The following is a 21,559-nucleotide window of genomic DNA, read 5'->3' on the forward strand; positions in this document are numbered from 1 at the left end:
CTAAACACTAGTATAAAGTCACGAGGTCCACCAGTACATAAAACATCACACAACAATGCTTGCCTAATCGGAGGGAGGGGGTTGGTTGCAAGCCCAAATTACATCAGAAGGAATAAAATGAGCATAATTGGCAAAGTATTGGCAACAAAGTTAGCCTCTCGCCAAATATGACTAAAATTAGTATACTCTAAGGTAGGGGTGGGTTCAAAAAACTGAAAACCGAACCAAAACCGAAACCGAAAAAACCGAATTGGACAAAAAAATCGAATCGAATTGAAAAAACCGAACCTCAGTTCGGTTTTGGTTTTAGTGGTCTAGAAACCGAACTGAACCGAATTAATTAAATTATTTTTATTTATTTATTTAATTATTTGTTTTGGGTATTATTTTCTAAACCTGTAAGCTCAAATGTGCTAAGTCCAATGTGTTGTCAAACTTTAAATCCAAAATATCAAAAAAAAAAAAGCCTTTAAAAACTCTAAACCCTAACCTATTATTTCTCTCCCACATAGGGTTCCGGAACCAGACCTCCTCCTGAAGTACCTACATCCGTCTCCACAGCACTGTCTACTTCTACCCCAGCTTCCTTTTCCAAATCTACTATCATATAACATGTAACAGAATCCATAAACATTTATCTCGGGCAGATTACTTGCGTAATTTGTGATGGAATCCAACACACACTAAATAAATCCACCCACGCATTACTTTTACTAATCAAGTTGTCAACTGCAGTTACAAGCAAACAACCTTGATCTTTAAACAACATCATATAGTTCAACTTTAAATGTTTATTTTCATTGTCTTTGATTCTAGTTGGAATGCTTATGTTATGATTGTGTTGGAGATGTTAAAATTTAAAATTTCAATTTTTTTAATTTTTTGAAAAAAAAAAAACCGAAACTGAAACCAAACCAGAAAAAACCAAACTAAAAAAAAACCGAACCGAAAAAAAAAATGAACCGAACCCACCCATATGCTAAGATAGAAGCTAAATACAAGATAAACAAGAGCATTAATTCTCCAAGAAATAAGACAATGATGTAGAATGCAGTAAAAAGGAGCTTCGAGTCACTTTTCGAACATACAAATGTTTGTATTTGATACCGAACAAATGTTTATATTTCAATAAGAGTGATGCTAGGTAGACTAAATTTATAAACTAAATTTACAAACTAAATAATGTGTCACCGATATAAAATAACCACGTTGATTAACACTTAAGTAATAATTCAATCGTTAACTATTATGTTATTTAGTTTACAAATATAATTTTCCTAGAATCACCCTTTTAGTAATAATGACTTGACCTAATAAGCTTGGAGGTGCATGTATCATGCAACCGTATACCACTTGCCGAGAAGAAGACATGTTGACCTGCGAAATGTGGTGGCTGGCAATCACTCACAAGTCGGAGCTTTCTTCGGCATTCGATTTGTGGCCCTTAAAAAGACTAATTACAAAGACCCCAAGTATGAAGTCGAGGTTGACGTGGAAAATACTCAATCCAAATGAGACGCATAATTCTTCCACTTTGCAGATTCAATCCAATCTGTAATTAATAATTTTGAATCCTTGTTAACGGGTCAAATTGAACATTTTGAATGTTTTCTTAGGCACCCCCACAAACTCGGCTCAACCCGTGGGCTAAGCACAACTGATTTTACTATCAATCAAGAATTCAATTTGGAAAATTTACTGTCTGCTATTAAAATCTTTACAATCTTGTTATAGTATTGATGAACAACATATTTATATTTTCAGGAATAATTTCAACAAGTATTTTTGCATAGGACAGTACTTTCCTCATTTTCAATACGGAGATATGTCTTAACTTTTCATTATATGCATCATTTTACTACACAACTTTTCATTCTCTTTATTCTTGTTTAAATGATCATGTTTATCAAAAAGAGAGTCTTAACAAAACACTCTTGGTACTGTTCACTTCTACCATTAATGACATTTTTACTCTAAAAAGTTACTCCTGGTACTATTCACTTACAACACCTTTTTTGTTATTTTGATTAAAACTCAAAGTTTTCAAGTCATTTTCATTAGTTTTCCTTTAGAAAAACTCGTTTGAATTTGGATGAGGATGGATGAAAAAATTTTGAATTGTTACCTATTTTGGACATTTTTCACTTGGTTAAAGGATGATTGTCCGCTGCTCACGCGTAGGAATTTCGGTATGCTTCAAGAGTATTTTTGTCCTCTTTTATCCAAAATCCCACGTGTCGCCTTGTGATTATTTTTGGCTCCATAAATACCCCCACACCTGTTGGGCTGCTCGCAGGAATGGGCAGCAGGTGTAGAGATCTTCCTGCTTTAGGAAACTTAAGACTGCTTCCTATTTTGATGTAGATTCCTTCTTTAATAGGAAATTAGATCTTTCTAGGAAAGGGAAATAAATTTCTCTCAAAGCTTATTTAAGTCCACCTTAAGTGGGTTATTAAATCAACTTTGGAGAGCGATTTATTCTACCCTGCAAGAGAGAGAGATAACTTATATGATATTTGTTCCCCCTCCTTTAACAATCTTCTACATCTTATATGTGCAAAGGATCGTCTTTCGTTGCTTTCTTTGTCTTCTTCGTGCCGCACCGATGTATGAAAAATTTAATTTTCCTTGTCGTCTTCTTGGATAGTATTGTCGTGGGGCAACCGTCGGGATGGTGTGGCACTTTAGTTGGCAGAGGCCAGGAGTCGACTCAGTATGAGCCGGGGATGTGTTGTGGCAGAGACCACTACTTTAGGTGACTCGGCTTGGTTGAAGCCAAGGGCAACTTATGCAGTTGGGGCCAAGGATTGTGGCGCTGGGGCGTAATGCTAGGCAAGCCGCATGGCTCATGTCCTTTGGGCTCTTGGACTTGACATGGGCCAGGCTGGTGATTAGGAGAAATGAGGAGGTCGCGGGCCTCATAGACTGCTAGAATGCTGGGCATACAGGCATTCTGCCTGCTTGTTCTAGAGAAAAAAATAAGAGAAAAGCCAATATAGGTTGAGCTCTCTTGCTGAGTACCATGAATAGCATTGACTACTTAGTCCTCTTCACTGGGAAAAAGGTGGGATGCTCCCGAGAGAGGAGATGAATAAGATCAAGGCGGATGCATTGGCTCGTCCAATCGCTGTTTGTGGATCCCGCTGCAAGTGAAGGTGGAAAAAAAGATCTTCCCCGTCTGCTCAAGAGATGCTGGTTGAGAAAAAACCAAAGACTTATTCCGCTGCTCGCGAAGGTTTGCTGGCTGCCCCCATGCTTGTGATTGACTTGACTTTTTCCAAAAGGACGAAAGACGGGGTTGCTAAATCTAAGCCAATGATGTCTGACATGCAAAAGATAGCTAGTTTGATTTCTGATAGGGTTGCTCAGTATAGAGGTCCTATCATGCCCCCAGTGCCGAAGTCTATACCAAAACATCCGTTAGAAGCTAAGTCTGGTTCACATTTGGAGATGTTTGCTATTATGAATAGCGATAAGGTAGACTCTGGTGCTAAAGTGGCGCCAAGGCTTACTCCTCCTCCTGCTGAGACTGAATCGCCTGCTGGGAATGAGGAGACTGCTCGCGTGGGCAGATGTGAGAAATCCACTAAACCTGCTTCTGATGAGGTTGTTGAGATCTGTGCGCTTTTGAAACCAAAAATGCTTGAATACATGGACGCTTGTGCCAAGTTTATCGATGGCATTAGAGGGATTGTTTGCCCCAAGTTCCTTTGCGAAGCATATGACCCAGTATAGGAAGACTGCCTGTTTGCCATGATGCAGAAGACGACTATTCTGGCAGCTGAGTCTATGCTTATTGACCAAATGGATACCAAGGCTGCCAAGGAGGTGGCAAGAGCTGTGGCAACCGAAGCTTATTCTTCTGCCGAGAAGATCAAAAGGTTGAGCTCGTCGTTTTGAAGGGGTCTAATATCCATGCCCCTACTTCTCTGCAGTTTGAAACCACTCGCCAATAGATCGTTGACTTGAAGACTAGGCTTGATGCAATCTAAGTTAAGTATGAAAGTGCAAAGAATGAGATCGAGTGTCACGTACCTCAGATTCAAGATCTTGAACGTGCCATTTCTTAGCTTCGTTTCGCTGCTTATGTAAAAGATGAAGAATTGATTGCTGCTTATAACTAAGTGATCCACTTCAAGAAGGTCGTTCATAGGCTTGAACTCAAGTGTTGGAACTCCAAGGTGTACTGAAGATCAATGAAAGTTTGAAGAAAGAAGTGGATGAGCTTCAGCGCGTCCGTGTTAGTCTGTTCGAGGAAATTAGGCAGTTGAAAAGTGAGAAGGCTCGGCTCAAGGATCTGCTTGTTCAGAGTCAGGCCAATTTCTACAAGTAGGTTATGTAGATCATCTCTTTGGTAGGCCGTTTGACTTCGAGTTTGCTGGGATAGATTTCAAAACCTTCTTTATTTCTCCGAAAGACTTGTTTGCCTTTACTTTTGAGGCCTTCATTGGTGAAGTAGCCGGAGATGTTAGTGCCCGGGCTAGAGCAGTTGGGGGTGAAGTGCCGAATGGTGCCGTTGCTGAGAATGTCGCGGCTGCTGAAGGTGTGGCGACCGAGTATTCGTAGAGTATCTAAGCTGCTGAAGAGTAGTCTTCTAGGTAATCTTTAGGATTTTCTTTGTTTCCCTTGTTGCTTTTTTCTTTGCTTAAACTTCTTTGGTCTTTGCTAGTTGTTTATCAATTTTGCTAGAAAATTTAATAAACTTGTTTCCTTCACTTTTCTTCATCTTTGCTTTGTTTATTCATGCCCTAACCTTTAGACTTTATAGACCAGTGGCAGGCATGCTACTTTTTTATAAGCAGACAAGTCGCATAGCCTATGCAGTCGTAGGTGTTGGTGTAGAACTTTGCAAAGTTGTTAGCCATAAGATCGGCAGCCAAACGCCTTACTTACAGAAGCAGATTAGTCCGTGTAACCACTAGGCTGTTAACGTTGGCTTTCTCTAATTCCATAGGTTGCATAGCAAGTATCATAACACTTTAAGACTTCGTGTAAATCGTTCCGCGCTTGGCAAGCTTATTGACTACGTAGCATGTCGGCAGTGGATAAAGCTTCATATATGCACACTAGCTTGTTTAACCTTTCATAAGAATGTGCAGTTGTATAAGTCTAGTGTGGCTTTACTGTTTGAAGGGCAAGTCGTAGATAGTTTTCTGGAAACCGTAGACTACCTTAGTGCACTCGGTAGCAACTTTAGGGTTCTAGGGCAGCCATCCATCGGGCGTACTGCGTAACGTGCCCCTCCGTCTCTAAGGCCCGGTTCCCCATGGATTAGGCCAAGAGACCCAAAATCCTTCAGTTAGCTAAGCCTTGAAAAAGACCATTGTGGCTACTTCTAGGAATCCCGGCGCAAGTCATCGTGCTTCTAGTTATACTAGGGCAGCCCTATTCATCCACGTCTGGATATTTGGAGTGGTGAGTTTACACGTCTGGATATTTGGAGTGGTGAGTTTATCTTTCTACTTTGGAGAGCATACCCATATGGGTGTCGGGGAATTGGTTTACCCTTTCGCATTGGAGAGCATGATTGGTCCCTCGAGGGGGGTGCAATTCCTGCAATGAGTCCCTAAGAAGGGCGCGATCTTCTTTTGAAGTGCAAGGATGATCAGTTGTTGTAAACATATAGTTGAGCCAAGTTGCAAATTACTTCTAAATTCTTCATTGAAAAACAAGCGAAATGAACGAATAACTTTGTTATAGAAAACTGCATAACAATCGGATAATCCTTGGCTTGCGAGGTGGTGCCCATCGAGCTGCTTGAGTCTTTGGGCTTTAATGTAGCAGGAAGTCACACATGGTACTTCCTCAGATTGTAGGCGTTCCACTACTTTTCAATCACTTTGTCGTTCATGGTGGCGAGGGTGTAATTTCCTTTGCCGCCTACTCTGCTGATCTTGTACGGACTTTCCTAGATGAGATTCATCTTTTTGGAGCCTTCTCTGCAGGCAGTGATGAAGGTTTTCCTAGATCTTCGGGCTGGAACTGCCGGATCTTGGCCTTTTTATGGTAGCTGGAGAGGAGTTGATGCTGGTAGGCTGTGATGTGAATGATGGTCTGCTCGCGCTTCTCCTCTACCAGATCGAAGCTTATGGCCGTCTCCTTACTGTTCTACTCAATACTTGGCAGTTGAGTGCTGATACTTGCTTGTAGTGTTGGTAGTGGTCACACTTTTGTACTAACTCCTTAGCATCTTGGTGTATGGTAGGCTAGTAATAGCCTTCGTTAAGAGCCTTATGTGCTAAAGATCAGCCTCCAGAGTGGTTTCCACAAATGCCTTCGTGGATTGAGCTTATAACCTTCAAGTCATCGAGAGGCGCTAGGCAGCTAAGATGTAGTCCGGTGTAGGATTTTGGATGAGAATATCGTTCCACATGTAGTAGCGTGTTGCTTTTATTTGGAGTTTTCTAGACTCCAATCTTTCCATGAGAAGTGTGTCATTGACCAACAAAAAATATACCAAAAAAGTTGATAAAGAAACAAGTAATTAAAGATAATATTTTGCAACAAGCAACGTGTAGTAAACATAATGAAATGAAATCTATCCACCACTCATAATCCTAATGTCCTTTTCATTTACAATTTAAGCATCTTCTCAAATTCTACACACAAGTTGATGCAGGCGATCACATGACCACTTTGGGTATTAATTTTTAAAATTCTTTTTGTGTAAGTTTATCTTACATTGTCGGTCCTAAGTCCGGATAAAGAAGGAGGAACAAGGTGTCGAGCAATCGACAGCCGGCACTCCGTTCTTACGTCGAATCCTTATAATAATGAATCCTGAATGAAATTCCCTTTTTATAGAATTAGGCTTTATTGTTGTTGTTTAATTTGCGCTTACTAAATATGGGTTCAAATTTATGTTTACTAACACGTAGAATCTCGATAAAACTATAAATTTTCCTCTTAAAGTCCAGAATCCAAAACTTCAATTAGAAATCAAGTCAACTAGAGGATTAGGTGATCCGATGTTCTTGTCCTTACTTCCCCTTTTTCTAAAAGTTGTTCGATCCCTTGCTTCTATCATCCTGTTAAGTAAACAGAAAGATAATTAATGTCATTCAGCACATCCATTGGTGTTTATACTTTATATAAGAAAATTAATTACATTTGATCAACTTTTATGCTCACCCATCTTCATTATCACCAGTATTGTATTCCAATCGCTTCTTCTCTTACATTGATAGTTTTTCAATATTTTATGGGAAAAAAAAACCCAGGGTTATAATGGCATTATGAATCTTTTTTCTATTAAACCATCCAAATGGAATGTCCTCACCCATATTTTTTAGAGAGTTGTAACGAAAAGCCCACGGTACTGTTCACTTTAATGAAAAACCACATTTTTACATTAAAAAATCAATCTTAATACTCTTCACTTTACTCTTTATTTTGTCTTTATCATTAAAACTCAAAAATTTCAAACTCTTTTCATTAGTTTTTCTTATTTTTTAATCTCTCTTTTCGTTATTGTAATGAATTAATGTTAACCTATCAAATTGAATGTCCTCACCCATATTTTCTAATCTCAACTAATTGTATTAACCAAACATGACCTAAGACTTGAACTCGTAAGTCTTTTTAGCACTTATTTTTTCTTAAATCAAACGATGGGAGGTTGAGAGTTGAACAATCGTTGTAAATGTGATGATAAATGCTCCAACATTGAATTTGTAACCTCTTTATCAAACTGAATTTTGATCATTGACTTCTGTTTATTAATCATTTTTTGTCATTTTCATCTAAGTTGAGTGCTAATGTGTGTACGTGACACGACAAAGACTAATGCATCAGAGGTTTTTTATTTTTCTAGTACAATGATATATTTTTTACTAAGGTGAGGGGAAGTTCGAGTAAGTCACATAATGGACAACCTAAATTGGTATTGAATTCTTTATTCACGAGATTCGAATGTAAGATTTTTCACTTATAAATGAAAAGGAATATCATCAAATCATAGTAATGAATGACCATACATTATAGTTAATTAACGTCAAATTAAGCAAAAAAGATTTTAAAAACAATTAAGGACATAAAACACAATAACAAATACTTCATCCTTAAAAGACAATACCAAGAAAAAATCCAAATAAAATACAATAAAACAGAATAACAAATGGTATTTCAAAAATACAAGTACAACCAGTTTTCCCCTCAATTTTAATAGAAGATAATTGAGTGGGTCCATCTTATATAGTATGAGTTATAACGAAAATTTATAATATGCATTATAACTCATAAATAAAAGAAATCGAAACTGCAAATGAGGCTTTACTATAATAGCGAAAATAATAATGTATATACAGATTAATGCGGGTTTGATTCCAATCCATCCTTTCACCCACTAATAATTAACTGTCTAGAGGATAACTTTGCAGAATCCTTAAAGTGGAGGTGATGCTTACCCCTCATTGATTTTGGTTTAACTGATTTAAGATATATAAATTAATCTAATGACAATCAATGGAGGGTGAGTATCACCCTCACTTTAAAAAGTGAGCAAAAATGCATTCAACTATCCAATCGTTGACGTTGTCACTCTACTAAAAATCTAAAACTTAAACTCAACAACAACAACAACAACAATTAATACATAGTGAGCAAAAACGACTCGAATAAGAGAAATTTTTCTATGTGATCAAAACACGAGATGATATATCACATGTCTATACAAATGGTGGGATATGTGTGTTAAAAGTTAATAACTTAGAAAATACAATTTTACACCATTTGTATAAAAACACGTGATATAAAACCCGTATTTTCGTCATAAGAAAAAATTTATCCCCAAAGAGAATCTCACCTTCATTTCTTCAAGAATATGCGAACCTAACTGTTGAGAATCTAACCTGTTCTTTCATTTTCCCTTACAAATAAATAGGCTTCCCCCTTTGGCACACAAATCCACCTATGCACGTTGCGTTTTTAACCTGTTCGATTCCAAATCTTCTTTAATTTCCTTTCTTTTCTCTCTTAATTTTATTTTTTGAGATTTTGCAAATTACAATTTTAATTTTTTAATTCCCAAAATATATTCCGCTATATAAATATATATTATATTTTTACTCAATAACACAATTTTTCTGGGCTGTGCCCTTTTCGGCTTTCACTTCAAAGGCATCGATTTCAATTTCATAATTTCTAGGGTTAGGGTTTTCGATTCATTCCTCGCGATCGATCGATTGGGTGGGAGCGAATTATGGGTGGCGAGGGCGATTCGAGCGAGCCTAAAGTCAGTGGCGAAGGAGAAGGAGGAGAGCAGATTAACATTCGATGCTCGAATGGCTCCAAGTTTTCGGTGAGGGCGAGCCTGGACTCGACTGTTGGGGCATTCAAGGAAGTTTTGGCTCAGAATTGCGATATTCCAGCTGATCAGCAGAGGTTAATTTACAAAGGTCGTATTTTGAAGGACGACCAGACCCTCAGTAGTTATGGTAAGCTTTGTTTCCTCTTCGATTTGATTCTGTGTTCGTTTTGACTTTTGAATATTTATTTTGTGATTTTAATCGAATCTGGGGTTGATTGTCATGTGGGTTTGTGTTATTTTGTAGAAATTTGAGTATAATTTTGTTATATTTGTGTTGGGAAATTGTAATTTGGGGAAATTTTGTGGATTATTGTATCGTTGAATGTTTTGGGGTGAGATTGTTGGATTTGGATGCTATCCATGGCTGTGAATGTTCCCATATGTCATGTTTTGGGTGATTTACTGTATTCTAATGCATAGTTGATTTCTTGTGTTGAAGGTCTGCAGGCAGATCATACTGTTCACATGGTCCGTGCCTTTGCTGCACCTGCATCAACCCCGGCTCCCCCTACTGCTACTGCTAGTCCTACCACTGCTCCTGGTGTTACACGCGGTGTTGGTAGTGAGGGGCTTCAGAGTCCTGACCTTGGGGCATCTTTGTTATTTGGGCAGGGTTTAAACCCACTTGGTGGTGGTGGTGGAGGACAGGGTTTATTTGGAGCTGGGCTTCCGGAATTTGAACAAGTGCAGCAACAACTGACTCAGAACCCGAACATGATGAGGGACATAATGAACATGCCTGCCATTCAGAGTTTGATGAATAACCCTGATTTGATGCGTGGCTTGATCATGAACAATCCGCAAATGCGTGATATCATAGACCGGAACCCAGAGCTTGCACATATACTTAATGATCCTGGCATTCTCCGACAGACATTGGAAGCCGCAAGGAACCCTGAACTCATGCGTGAGATGATGCGAAACACTGACAGAGCAATGAGTAACATTGAATCTTCCCCTGAGGGATTCAACATGCTGAGGCGGATGTATGAAAACGTTCAGGAGCCATTTTTGAATGCTACAACCGGAAATGCTGGAAATGATTTGGGTTCAAATCCGTTTTCTGCTCTTTTGGGAAACCAGGGTGGGGCACAGGCCAGGGATGGGTCTAACAATCCTTCAACCACTGGTTCAGAAACAGCTGCTGGTTCTGCTGCTCCTAATGCAAATCCACTTCCTAACCCTTGGGGCATTGCTGGTGGTGAGCTTCTCCCTCTTTGTTCTCTATTATCCAAATATTTGTTTGCTGGTAGTGTTTCAATTTATCTCGACAATTTATGGGTATTAAATGGAAGAGACTTCACATGGAAGTATAATATATTCTCGGCACTAAATTCTATCCTGAAAGTAGGACTGATTTTGCCGTTGGACATAGTCTTGATATCTGATATACAGTAATCAATTGTTATGCAAACTTGTTGCTGGGTCTTGAATCTTAATAATATGCTTAGTAGTCAATTCCTACATTTGTTACATTTGTTGGGAAATTTTAGCATGATTTGGCCCTCTCAATTTTAATGGGTTATATAGATGCTCTCACTTGCACCCTTCTGGAAGTTTGTGTTCAAGTCTGCATTGTATTATTTAAACCGTTGCATAATTTAAGAGTCTTTAGTAAATACAGTCGCTTGTTTGACCTGAAATTGACTGCTGTTGGCCCTTCAAATTGATTATTAGGTTAGCTTATGCCTTTTTCTGTTCTATTTTTGAGCTGTTTTTTACTAGATTTTATATTGTAAAAGAAGAGGTGCTTTGAATACATTATGACAATTTCCATATTCATATATTTGATCTGAATTGTCAGGAGGAAATCAGCCAAATACTACGAGGACAAATCCTGTTGGGGATGGAAGGGCCGCGGGTATTGCTGGCCTGGGAGGGCTTGGTCTCCCCGGAATGGAACAGATGCTTGGTGGCATGACAGATGCTAATGCAATGAATCAGCTTTTGCAGAATCCAGCCATATCACAGATGATGCAAAGCATGCTTTCCAATCCCCAGTACATGAATCAGGTACCATCAGTTGACAAAGTTTTCCTTACCCAAGATGTGGATTTTTGCGAAAATGTTTCTTAATGTTTCCAATTTTTTTTTAACTTTAGATTCTGAGCCTCAATCCACAACTACGTGAAATGGTTGATTTAAATCCTCAACTTAGGGAAATGATGCAAAATCCAGAGCTACTAAGGCAGTTAATGAACCCCGAAACAATGCAGGTACTTTCCCTTTCAAAGTCTGCTAATATATGTTTTTGAATATCTCTCCCGGCTTGTTTACTCTCCCTAGTCCCTGCATGGATCTTTATTTTTTATTTTTATAATCTAGACTTATTGTCCCTAAGAACAATGAAATTTTTGGGATGTGAACCACCTATCTTTAACTTAATTTTTTACTACTCTGACTTTTCCTCTTGCAGCAAATGCTCGCGTTACAGCAGTCACTATTTTCTCCCAATCGACAACAACCAACTCAGTGAGTCTAATACACCTTACCACGCCTGCTTGGTTTCCACATTCAAATTTTATAGTTACATTTTCTATCAGTATTTGATGGGTTTTTTACTTTATACTTTTGTCAAAATACAGCATCATTCTAGGGTGTCAATGATTTCTTAATATAATTGTGTCTAAATAATATACATCATGTACCCATAATTAATTCTCAATCCGTGGAGGTGTCAACCTATCTCAAGTAGGAGTTTTGGCCACTTAAAAAGAAACAGAAAAATACTTGTCTTGATGTTAACCTTATTACTAATCATTTGTTGCGTTCTTGCCAGGGATCCAACTCTGACTGGTGGTGCTACAGGTACTTTGAGAATAAGAAGTTCAAATAAAGTTATGGGTTCCTGTCATTTTCTTCTTTTGGGTGTTCACACTTGTTTAATTTCTGTGTATGATCAGGTGCCCCTAATAATGCCGGGTTGGAGATGCTGATGAACATGTTTGGAGGTCTTGGAGCCGGCAGCTTGGCTGCTGCAAACCCTAATGGTTAGGCTCCCTATTCATTCATAACATCTTAATACAATCTTACCCTTTATGAAATCAACTTTTTATTATAAGAAGTCGAATTAAATAAACCGTTATGTTGACTCCGAACACTTGTCATTGCGGTTGCAGTACCACCGGAAGAACTGTATGAAAATCAGCTGAGGCAGCTTCGAGAAATGGGTTTCTTCGATACCCAAGAGAATATCAGGGCATTGCAAGCCACTTCTGGGAATGTCCATGCTGCGGTAGAGCGACTTTTAGGGAATCCTGGGGTGTAACTTCACTCGGTTTCAAGTTTTTATATTATTCGATTGGGAAATTTTCTTGTGGACGTGTGAAATTAGTAAACTTGGAGTAAAGTCATCGCAAGACAAGACATACAGGCGCTTGTAGATTCCATTTTGAGGGGTGTGAATAAGCAAGAACACACGATGATAGAGCTGTGAAACTACTTGTGGCTAAGCTTTTGCATTACCCCTACTATTTACTTGCTTCTCTCTCTTAGTTTCTCCCTTGTTTGCTTGAAAAGTGCCTTTTTGATCCGGAGAAGGTTTCTCTCCTCGATTATTCCTCTCCTTCCTTTCACACTTTGTTTTTGTTTATAAAAAAACCAATATAAAATGTTGATGTGTCTTAATCCTATAAATAGAAGGAGAGAGATTAAGGGGGGAGATAATCCTCCTCCTTTTGGGTTATGTATACATGCACATTTGAATGGTTTCAAATTTGAAGAATGATTCTTTACCCTCCTATTCTCATTCCCTTCTCTTCTCTCACACATTACTTTTTGTTTTATTATTTCTAAGAAAAAATCAATATAAAATATTAACGTAGTTTAACTGTGGGCCTTCAAATAGAAGGAGATGGAAAGATAGAGAGATTAGGATGGCAGAGAATAGAGAGATTAGGATGGCAGAGAATCTTACTTCTTCAAATTTAACAAATCTTAATTTTTGTTTGGTCATAGAACAAATCATAATTGTTGCTGTCTGGTTGATTTGTTGAAACGACCATCAATCAATTCAAGGCCTTTTTTTATATAACAACTTACTTGCCACATATACACCATCAACCGCCATGGGGTCTTATGCGCACAGGAATCAAACTCAGGATTTTAGGTGCATGAAGAAGCTTCTTAATCGATTGAGCTACAATCCCATAGCAAGATTCTTAGTTTGAATACAAGTCATCATGCAAGGGCACACTAACTTTCTATCACTGTGGTAAAGGGTTACTAACCATCGACGGGATTCGAACCCAAACCTTCATGCAAAGATACAATATCTTTCTACCATTATGGTAAATGATCACTTACCATTGTACTATTGTTTCAATATTGATCAGTCCTATCAAAGCTAAGATCATTTCCCTAATATAATATCATTTGATAACGATGCACCTTAGGATTCTTTAGATTTTGACCGAAAGTTACAGATAAATACAAAAAGGAAACGTAAATTGTCAACAAAGAATTAATGAACTTCTATTTTACTTATTAGAGTTTCATCCCTAGCCAACGATGTGCTTTGATCAAAGCTTTATAGTATTTCATGCTTTGATCAAGGTTATTTGACTTTTGTACACGTCACATTTTAGCATAAATATATTAACATGTTATTAATATATTTTTTAAGCATAAATTTAAATTACTTTTTTAGGGCTTTTAGTGCTCACATTCAATTGGTTTACTTTTTTTTTAGAGGTTTGGTTTAGCAAGATTATCTCTTAATTAATTTCAGTTTAAAAAATTCGTTTCCTTTTTAATTTTGCAAAATTTTCACAGTTTGTCGAAAAATGTACCGGTTATTTTTTTTTCTTCTAAAATGTACCTAATTTGTTTTATTAAAATGTACCTTTAAAAAAAAATGCACACATTTTTATTAGATGGCAAGAGAGGAACTTCAGTAAAAACCTAAAACGCATAGGGGGTGTTTGTTTGTCTTCCCTAATTCTCATTGGACATGATTGGACTAAGGGTTAGTCTAGTCATGTGTTTGTTACCCGCAAGCAGGATGACAATTCTAACCGTTAAACTCAATAACCGTGGATAACCGTCCGAATGTATTAGATTTAGGTATGAAAATTTGGGTATATTTGGGATATGGGAAAAAACCGTGAATTTTATTCGGTTATGGTTTTGGATATGATTATATAGGTCCCCAATCTGAACTGAATAATATTATTATACATAATTGTATTATAATATAATAGTATTAATATATATTCATTACTCACCGAATCCATTATCTTGAGAATACAAAAGTTGCATTGTATGAGTTGCATTTTGTGGGAAAATTCAAAAGTTTTGATATGAATCAAAATCAATGAGAATTCATGGTACTTATGGGAGATATCAAAGATCAGCCAATATTATCAATGTTTAGCTTTAATTTTATACTCCACAAGATCCATTCATTGAATCATTTTAGACATCAAATATTTTATGATGAAATTAATATTTATTAAATTATAATGCGTCAATTGAACGAATATGTTTTTTGTATTGACAAAGATAGATATAACTGTTAACCGATAGGAAATCCATTACCTGGTAGGTATGGTTATGGATAATACCCGATGGTTAATTTATGGTTATGCATATGATTACTTTCGTGATTATGGGGATGGATATAACATTTTCATCCCCAAACCGAACTTTCCATCCCTAAACCAAACTGTTGTCATCCCTAGCCATCAAATCCCTAAACCAAACTGTTGTCATCCCTAGCCATCAAAGATTAGGTTTGCTGACCCTAACTTTCACTCGCGTCGACTAAACATGGGACTAGCAGTTCTTAGCGACGTCCCCAAAAAAGCATGAAACTAGCTAAGACTAACCAATTTTCACATGAATACCAAATTGCAGCCGGGAGTGGGCAGGGGGTGGTGGGAATTATACCTGAATTGAGAACAAAAGGGGTCAGAGATGGTTGGAAAATGGCCTGGAATTCTCAACCTATTTGGGTGATCGAATTTGGATCCAGGGATGGTGAAAAGTTTGTTGGTGGTGTTAAACCTCGTCTAAGTCGACGAGGTTAAACATAGATATAATTAAAAAATCTCTCCCCCTCGTGTGAGAGGTCTTCTATCCCTGCTATGAGAGTCTCTTCTTGCCCGTATGTGAGCTTGGTTCTAATTTTCCGTTCCCCCTCTGCCGTCGGCCCTAGCTATGGCCAGGGTCGGTGGTCCTTCTTCCTTGCTTCCTTGCTTCCTTTTCTCTTTTTAATTTCTGTTTTTCCTGCTTCTTCCGCACCAATCTGCCCTTTCCTCCAACCCTCTGTGCTTTAAAAATCAAATTTTCAGCCATCACTTTCCATCTCCCTTTCCCGTCCTCTTTTTTTCTTTTCCCACCATTAATCTCCATGCTTTTCTTCCATCCTTTTGTTACCCTTCCCACTTGGTTCCAACAATCCTTGATTCCATGTTTTTTTTTCGGATATGCAACTTTGAACCATTAATGCTTTTTGACGTGGTTCTCCCGGGAAGTGCGTAGAGCTCCGACTTGGGTGTTCGCACCACCACCTCCCATGGATTTGTCTTCAGTGGCTTGGTTGCCTTCGACGACTTTGTTGCTGGTGGGTTATTTCTCACTAGTTTTCTTCGGTTTCTAGTTGTTGTCCCGCTCTTCATGGTGGTCTTTGGATGTTGTTGGAGTCGCCTTCTCCTTCACTCTTGCGGATTTGGTTGGCTGGATCAATGGCGTCAGGTTGGAATTTTGGTCTGTGGCGGTTTCTTGGCTGCGCGGCGGTGGCGGCTGTGGTTGCAGGAATGTAGAGTTTTCTTTTTGGTTTGTCTGTTTTCGGGCTCAAAACTGTTGTTTTCGGCATTGGTTTGGGGTCCCCTTTTTATTTGTGTTTATCTTGTAATTGGGCCTTCTTGTATATTTGGTCTTTGTACTTTGCTCGGCCTTGGCCCTCTAATACTATTTTCGGTTTACCAAAAAAAAAAAAAAAAAAAAAATGAAAAAAGGTCGACGATGTTTGGCCGAAAAACGCTTAGGGAAAAGAGGTTTCGCCGTGAGGGTTCTGTTCGAATAGCGCACAGCTAGGAGAGAGGGGAAGGAAAGAGGGAGATATAGAGAGGAATCAAGAGGGAGTTTACGGGAAAATTTTTAAGGAGTCCAGTTCAGTGAGGTTTGATATGGGGAAGAAGGGAGAAAAAGAAGGAGAGAGTGGGAAGGAGAAGTGAGAAAAGAGGGGATTAATAATAAAATCCTATCATACTTCTTAGTCTGATACTCTACTAAATATTTCACTAAGTTAATTCATCTTAGTCTATTATAAGTCAGTCTTACTTAGTTCCTGAAGCTAATCCAGTTCAAGATAGTCTGGTACAATAGTCACCCCCATAAGATTTTTGTCCGTAACAGTTGGGGGGCGATGGACCACAACTAAACCACTCAATTAGTACTTCTCTTTCAGACATTGAAAGTGATCATAAGCTTGTATCTCCGCTATTTGTTGATATTTTATTCAATGACGGAATCAAGCTTCATTTTTTAGAAAAATTTTATTCGGACCTAATATTTTTCTTTCTAAACCAACATATAATTTTTTTTTTGTTTGAAACCTTTGTTTTCCCCATATACTACAATGCCTTCGATTATCTCATTCCCGCTCCTCCATGAAAACACCCTCTCGAAATCATTTGTCATTCCTATTGAATGGTTTAAACTCATTGAGTTTCAACCTCAAATTGGTTTATCACAAAATGGTTGAATTTTTCTGAAAAGGAAGAACGAATAACTAGGATTATGCACACATACTCATTGAACTCATTTTTAATGATTGGGATTGAACAAATTGGCTTAACTAGATGATACCTCTTAATTGATTTATTATTATGGTACTTGGAGTATTGCATCTTTATTATGGTGGGATGAGATTTGGGTCTTTGATTGTGGGCGGTATGGGAGGTGCAAATGGCGTGGTTGGGTGGTTGGTGAGGAGGTGAAGAACATTGGATGTCTTTGGGTTTAGAGATGTAGGGGTGGATGTCGTAGGTGATGTTGGCGGGGTTTCTTTTTCGTTTTCTTCTTTTTCTTTCTAAACCCATTTTGCACCCACTTTTTCTCACTTTAAACACCCTTGTTAATTTTTAGTTTTTGAATTGAATAAATCACAATAGAGTCAGGAAACACGTGCATGTGGTTTAGTATCTTAGTGGATAGAGTATTGAGTTTCTACCCATGCTCTCGAGTTCGAAACTCCTCATTCCCTATATTATTGTAAAAATTTCAAACTCTCCCTCCCTTCCTCTAATAATGATAAATTGAAAAAAGAAAAGGAACCAAGTCCAAGAATATATAACCAAAGCAACAATTCAGGCCCAACAGGCTACAGGAAAAGAATGATAATCAAGTCCTTCTGGGGTAAAAATATAATACCAAAAGACTCTAAGGACCAAAATGCAAAATGCCTTGCGTAGTTACTAGTTAGAGAGCCATAGTTTCTGGCTTTTGAAACCCATAGTTTCAAGCGGTTAAGGTAAATGCTCTTCCCCTTCACCTTCCATTGCTTTTTCTCGATCAAGATCTTCGTTTTCTTCTTCGAATCATTAGCTGTTCTGGTATTTTTCTTCTTGTTTTTGCATATATATGCATTTGCATTTTCAACGGTCTGATTAGGTGTTATGTGATGGTAGAACATGAACAAAATCTCAATTGCATGTTGATCTTTTGGTATGGAGTTTGATTTTAAAGTGAAATTGATCAGATGGGTGTTGCTAAATTTTTTATTTTAGTAGAACCCATGTCTCGAAACTGATAAATTCATGCGGAAATGCAGTGATTTGGATAATGGTAATTTTCTTTGACGCATATTTGTCTTTAAGTTTCCGGAATTAGGAAGTGGTATCTAAACGTGTGAAAGCAAGTTATTTGATCATTGATTAGCCTTTAAGCTGCTTTTTGTGTGAAAAAGGAATGCAGCGTTTGGTATTTGGAAGCTAAGTTGGCGTTTTTGTGAGACTTGAGTTTGGGTCTTCTTTAAAGTTTAAAGGAATGCATTTTTAGGTCATAATACCGAACTTGCGTTTTTCCCGCCAAGAAAGATAAAATGTTCGGTATACGACATTTAATGTTTTTGCTGATTTGGATAAGGTTGATTTCTTTGATGCTCTTTGTCTCTGAGTTTATAGAGCTAAATAGAGGAATCGAAATGCCTTTAAGCTGCTTTTGGTGTGATAAAAGTATGCATTGTTAGGTATTTGGAAGCAAAATTGGTATTTGTAAGTTTAAATGAAACTTGCAATGCAATTTAGGTCATAATACCGAACTTGAGTTTTTCCTGCCAAGAAAGAACGAGAGAAAATGTTGAGCATACAACATTTAATTTGTTTGCCGATTTCACTTATTTCTTTATTTATAATGCAGTAATGCACTTATTAGCACCTTCTTGTATTAGATATGGTAGGTTTCTACTCTTGTGTAGATAATTACAAGGATGAATACTTGGTCAAACCACCTCTTGTAAGATATTACTTTGATATTGTGTTAGATGAACTCTTCCGACGGTTTTAACTGTGTGTACTACTTTGAAACCTATATCAAGAACGATGTAGTCTCTTGTGCGCACCATTGTGGTCTGTAGGAGAGAATTTCTGATCAAGAACATGCTTTGTTTGTCGTGCTCTGGAGATCTTATGTAAAATAAGCTTGTCTGCTTTAGTTTACCATTGTAAGTTTGCTTTCGTTAATCATCGAATTACTCTTTTGTTTCTAATTTTGACTGGCTTTTCATCACAAGGTCTCTTACTTTAGATGGTTCAGCCAACCATAGGTTCTGTAGTCAGTAATATGGGATGGGAACTACTGAATCTGAGTCGCCTCTTCATGATAAACAACTACCAGCTCCTGTAAAGAAGACCGTGTTAAGAGATCTGCAAAATGTGCCCAAGGATATAGGACACACTAGTTATGTCCCTAGAGTTTCGAGCACCAAGAGACCTTTACCTGAGCAGAAGATGAGCCCTCCTCAACACCAATCCCACGGTAGCAGTGCTGCAAATGCACAGCTTGTCTATGTTCGTAGAAAATCAGAAGCAGACGCAGTCAGAAATAACGCATGTGATAAAGCAACCATTAATGCCGAGTGTCAGGTGTCAAGGAAACTTAGTCACCACGAGGCAAGCACCCGACCCATATCCCAAGCAAAGGAAACAAAAGTTTTTTGTGTGCCGGCTTTTGCATCTTTTCCAGTGGCAGCTTCAACCATTCTGCCTGGAAAACCTTCAGTTCCGGTCCCACTTTGTAAGTCTGGTACTGGACTACCACCAGCAGGAGCCAATGGCCATCCCCATACTTCTGCTACATTGCCAAGGGGTCTAAAAAATCTGCACTGGGAAGAGCGATTCCATCAATTGCAGTTGCTGTTGAGGAAATTGGACCAATCAGAGCATGAGGATTATCTCCAGAGTACGCTCTTGAATTGAGAAAATCCACCTTAATATGTTTTGATTGAATTTCCTTAGATTATAACTGTACTGACTTCCCCTTTGGATTTTGATTTTATGCTAGTGCTACGGTCGCTGTCCTCTGTTGAACTGAGCAGACTTGCAGTTGAGTTGGAAAAGAGATCAATTCAGCTTTCACTGGAGGAAGGTATTATGATTCCATTTTTTTTTTTTTTTTCAGAGATCTGTTATAGTTAAAAATTTGCTAAGCAAATATCCCTTAATTGGAATTCAATAATGGAAATTCTTGTTTTATTGTCTTGTTACAAATATAATTATCTTGGTCTTTGTGTAACTCCGGATTGGGCAAGTTACCCATAATATATGTTAAGAAATCTTGACCTGCTTCAATGTAAGCATTGTCGTCCAAATACGTGGCTTCTATCTTTTTCAAAATCATTCATTAGTTTCTCATTTAAAAGAGTGCATTTTTGCTCACCACCCTCAAATAGTGGTAATGCTCACTACCCCTTATTACCATCGGATGAGTTTAAATCTGGAGATTTGTCTATCCACTACACAGATATTGAAATTTAAACTTATCCAATGGTGAGCATCACCATCACTTGAGAGTGGTGAACAAAATTATTCCCCATTTAAAACTCTGTGATCCATTTGATGTTGGGTCAGAGTTGAAAGAGCCCAAGTTCTTTTAATCTTCTATAAGTATCTGGTAATCATGCGTTTTCCGGTCGCCATAACTGTTGTAGCCGGATAGTGGCTACATATAAACTTTTCAAGCTTTCTGTTAATTGTTCCTATTATATTTCCACCGTCCATATCTGGAAAAATAGAAAACCTGTGCCTCTTACATTCCCTTTTGCATCTCCCATTATTGCAGCAAAAGAGTTGCAACGTGTTGGGCGTTTCAATGTTCTCGGGAAATCTGTGAAGCACTTTAATGTGCTCTCAACTCAGGAAGACCAATCCAAGAAGTGAAATGAAACCAAGAAGGAGCAAATTGTGCTAATCAGTAAATTGCAGCTGGATAAAAGTGTGCATACTAGTTTATTTTCCACCGGTTCCTACCTTTTCTGCAGTTGGGTCTCCTCCTGGTATTCACTGCAAGTTGTCTGTAAAATTTGGGTTGCCATATCAATATGTGCAGTATTTTTACGTCAGCGGTAGCCAAAGCTGCTGAAAGTGTTGAATTGGAACTGTTGAAAAATAAAATTAAAAGGTAAATTTGTCAACTGCATTCCCGATGCTTTATTTGTTCCTGCAGCTTCTAATTTTACACTTGCTTGTCCTCTTATGTTCATTGGGCTCAAAATGTGGTGGTTCACTTCGATCATAAGGATCAATTTCTAATCGCATAGCTTCATAATAATTTTGTAAAGCTTCTGCTTAATTTTCTTCGGATTGAGTTGACGTTTGACGTTTGTTACGGTCATCATTCGATTCAAAATTTTTTTGTTAAATCCAAGGTTTATGTGAACGTTTGGCCCAATTGTATGATCCTTAACAAATTAATGTGGGAAAAGCATAGCGACTGGTTTTTAAGTAGAAATGGTTTAAAAAAAAAATTCGAATTTGTGTTGCAATGCATCCTTAGAAGTCTCCTTTTTATTTAATTAATTTGAAGTCCGCCTTTCTTGTAAAGAGAAAGTAAAGATTTGCGTAATGAAATCTTGGGTTAGGCGGCTTGAGATTTCGTCATGCCGTTCATGTTATTGATACATGCTATATAAGACACTAATCATATTTGATGCTTTGATTCCAATACTAAAGGTATGTTTGTTAGCTAATGCCACTCTAGGCAGAATTCCCATTGTCGAAAGTACATGACAATTTGGCAACATCTGAGTTA

General features: G+C 37.9%; 2 protein-coding genes across 4 annotated transcripts; both read left to right on the forward strand.

Annotated features, from left to right (window-relative positions):
* The first annotated feature begins 8,783 nt into the window (after nt 1–8,783).
* LOC137728924 (ubiquitin domain-containing protein DSK2b) lies at nt 8,784–12,801 on the forward strand. Its single transcript, XM_068467729.2, has 8 exons — nt 8,784–9,434; nt 9,747–10,508; nt 11,112–11,320; nt 11,410–11,523; nt 11,724–11,779; nt 12,087–12,115; nt 12,211–12,297; nt 12,427–12,801. Exons 1-8 carry the CDS (start codon nt 9,200–9,202, stop codon nt 12,573–12,575), a joined length of 1,641 nt encoding a protein of 546 aa, XP_068323830.2. The 5' UTR covers nt 8,784–9,199; the 3' UTR covers nt 12,576–12,801.
* A 4,889-nt stretch (nt 12,802–17,690) lies between these two features.
* On the forward strand, nt 17,691–20,947 carry LOC137729813 (uncharacterized). 3 transcript variants are annotated; one of them, XM_068468849.2, is made up of 4 exons: nt 17,691–17,783; nt 19,044–19,711; nt 19,814–19,897; nt 20,591–20,947. In XM_068468849.2, the coding sequence occupies exons 2-4, from the start codon at nt 19,099–19,101 to the stop codon at nt 20,686–20,688; spliced, it is 795 nt and encodes a 264-aa protein (XP_068324950.2). In that variant the 5' UTR covers nt 17,691–17,783; nt 19,044–19,098; the 3' UTR covers nt 20,689–20,947. The 3 variants fall into 3 exon arrangements, with proteins under 3 accessions (XP_068324950.2, XP_088533204.1, XP_088533203.1); XM_088677078.1 differs by having other exon boundaries at nt 17,758–18,974; nt 19,067–19,711; XM_088677077.1 differs by having other exon boundaries at nt 17,773–17,865.
* Nucleotides 20,948–21,559: the final 612 nt, after the last annotated feature.

The sequence above is a fragment of the Pyrus communis genome, chromosome 10 (genome assembly GCF_041283825.1).
Source record: "Pyrus communis isolate YQ-2024b chromosome 10, ASM4128382v1, whole genome shotgun sequence".
Classification (NCBI taxonomy): domain Eukaryota; kingdom Viridiplantae; phylum Streptophyta; class Magnoliopsida; order Rosales; family Rosaceae; genus Pyrus; species Pyrus communis.

Excerpts from the sequence above, each read along its gene's own strand:
- LOC137729813 (XM_068468849.2), top strand. The coding sequence starts at position 19,099 with ATGGGAACTACTGAATCTGAGTCGCCTCTTCATGATAAACAACTACCA. Across the intron at positions 19,712-19,813 it reads GCATGAGGATTATCTCCAGA|TGCTACGGTCGCTGTCCTCT; the intron begins GTACGCTCTTGA and ends ATTTTATGCTAG. Across the intron at positions 19,898-20,590 it reads TCAGCTTTCACTGGAGGAAG|CAAAAGAGTTGCAACGTGTT; the intron begins GTATTATGATTC and ends CCATTATTGCAG.
- LOC137728924 (XM_068467729.2), top strand. The coding sequence starts at position 9,200 with ATGGGTGGCGAGGGCGATTCGAGCGAGCCTAAAGTCAGTGGCGAAGGA. Across the intron at positions 10,509-11,111 it reads CCCTTGGGGCATTGCTGGTG|GAGGAAATCAGCCAAATACT; the intron begins GTGAGCTTCTCC and ends CTGAATTGTCAG. Across the intron at positions 11,780-12,086 it reads AATCGACAACAACCAACTCA|GGATCCAACTCTGACTGGTG; the intron begins GTGAGTCTAATA and ends CGTTCTTGCCAG.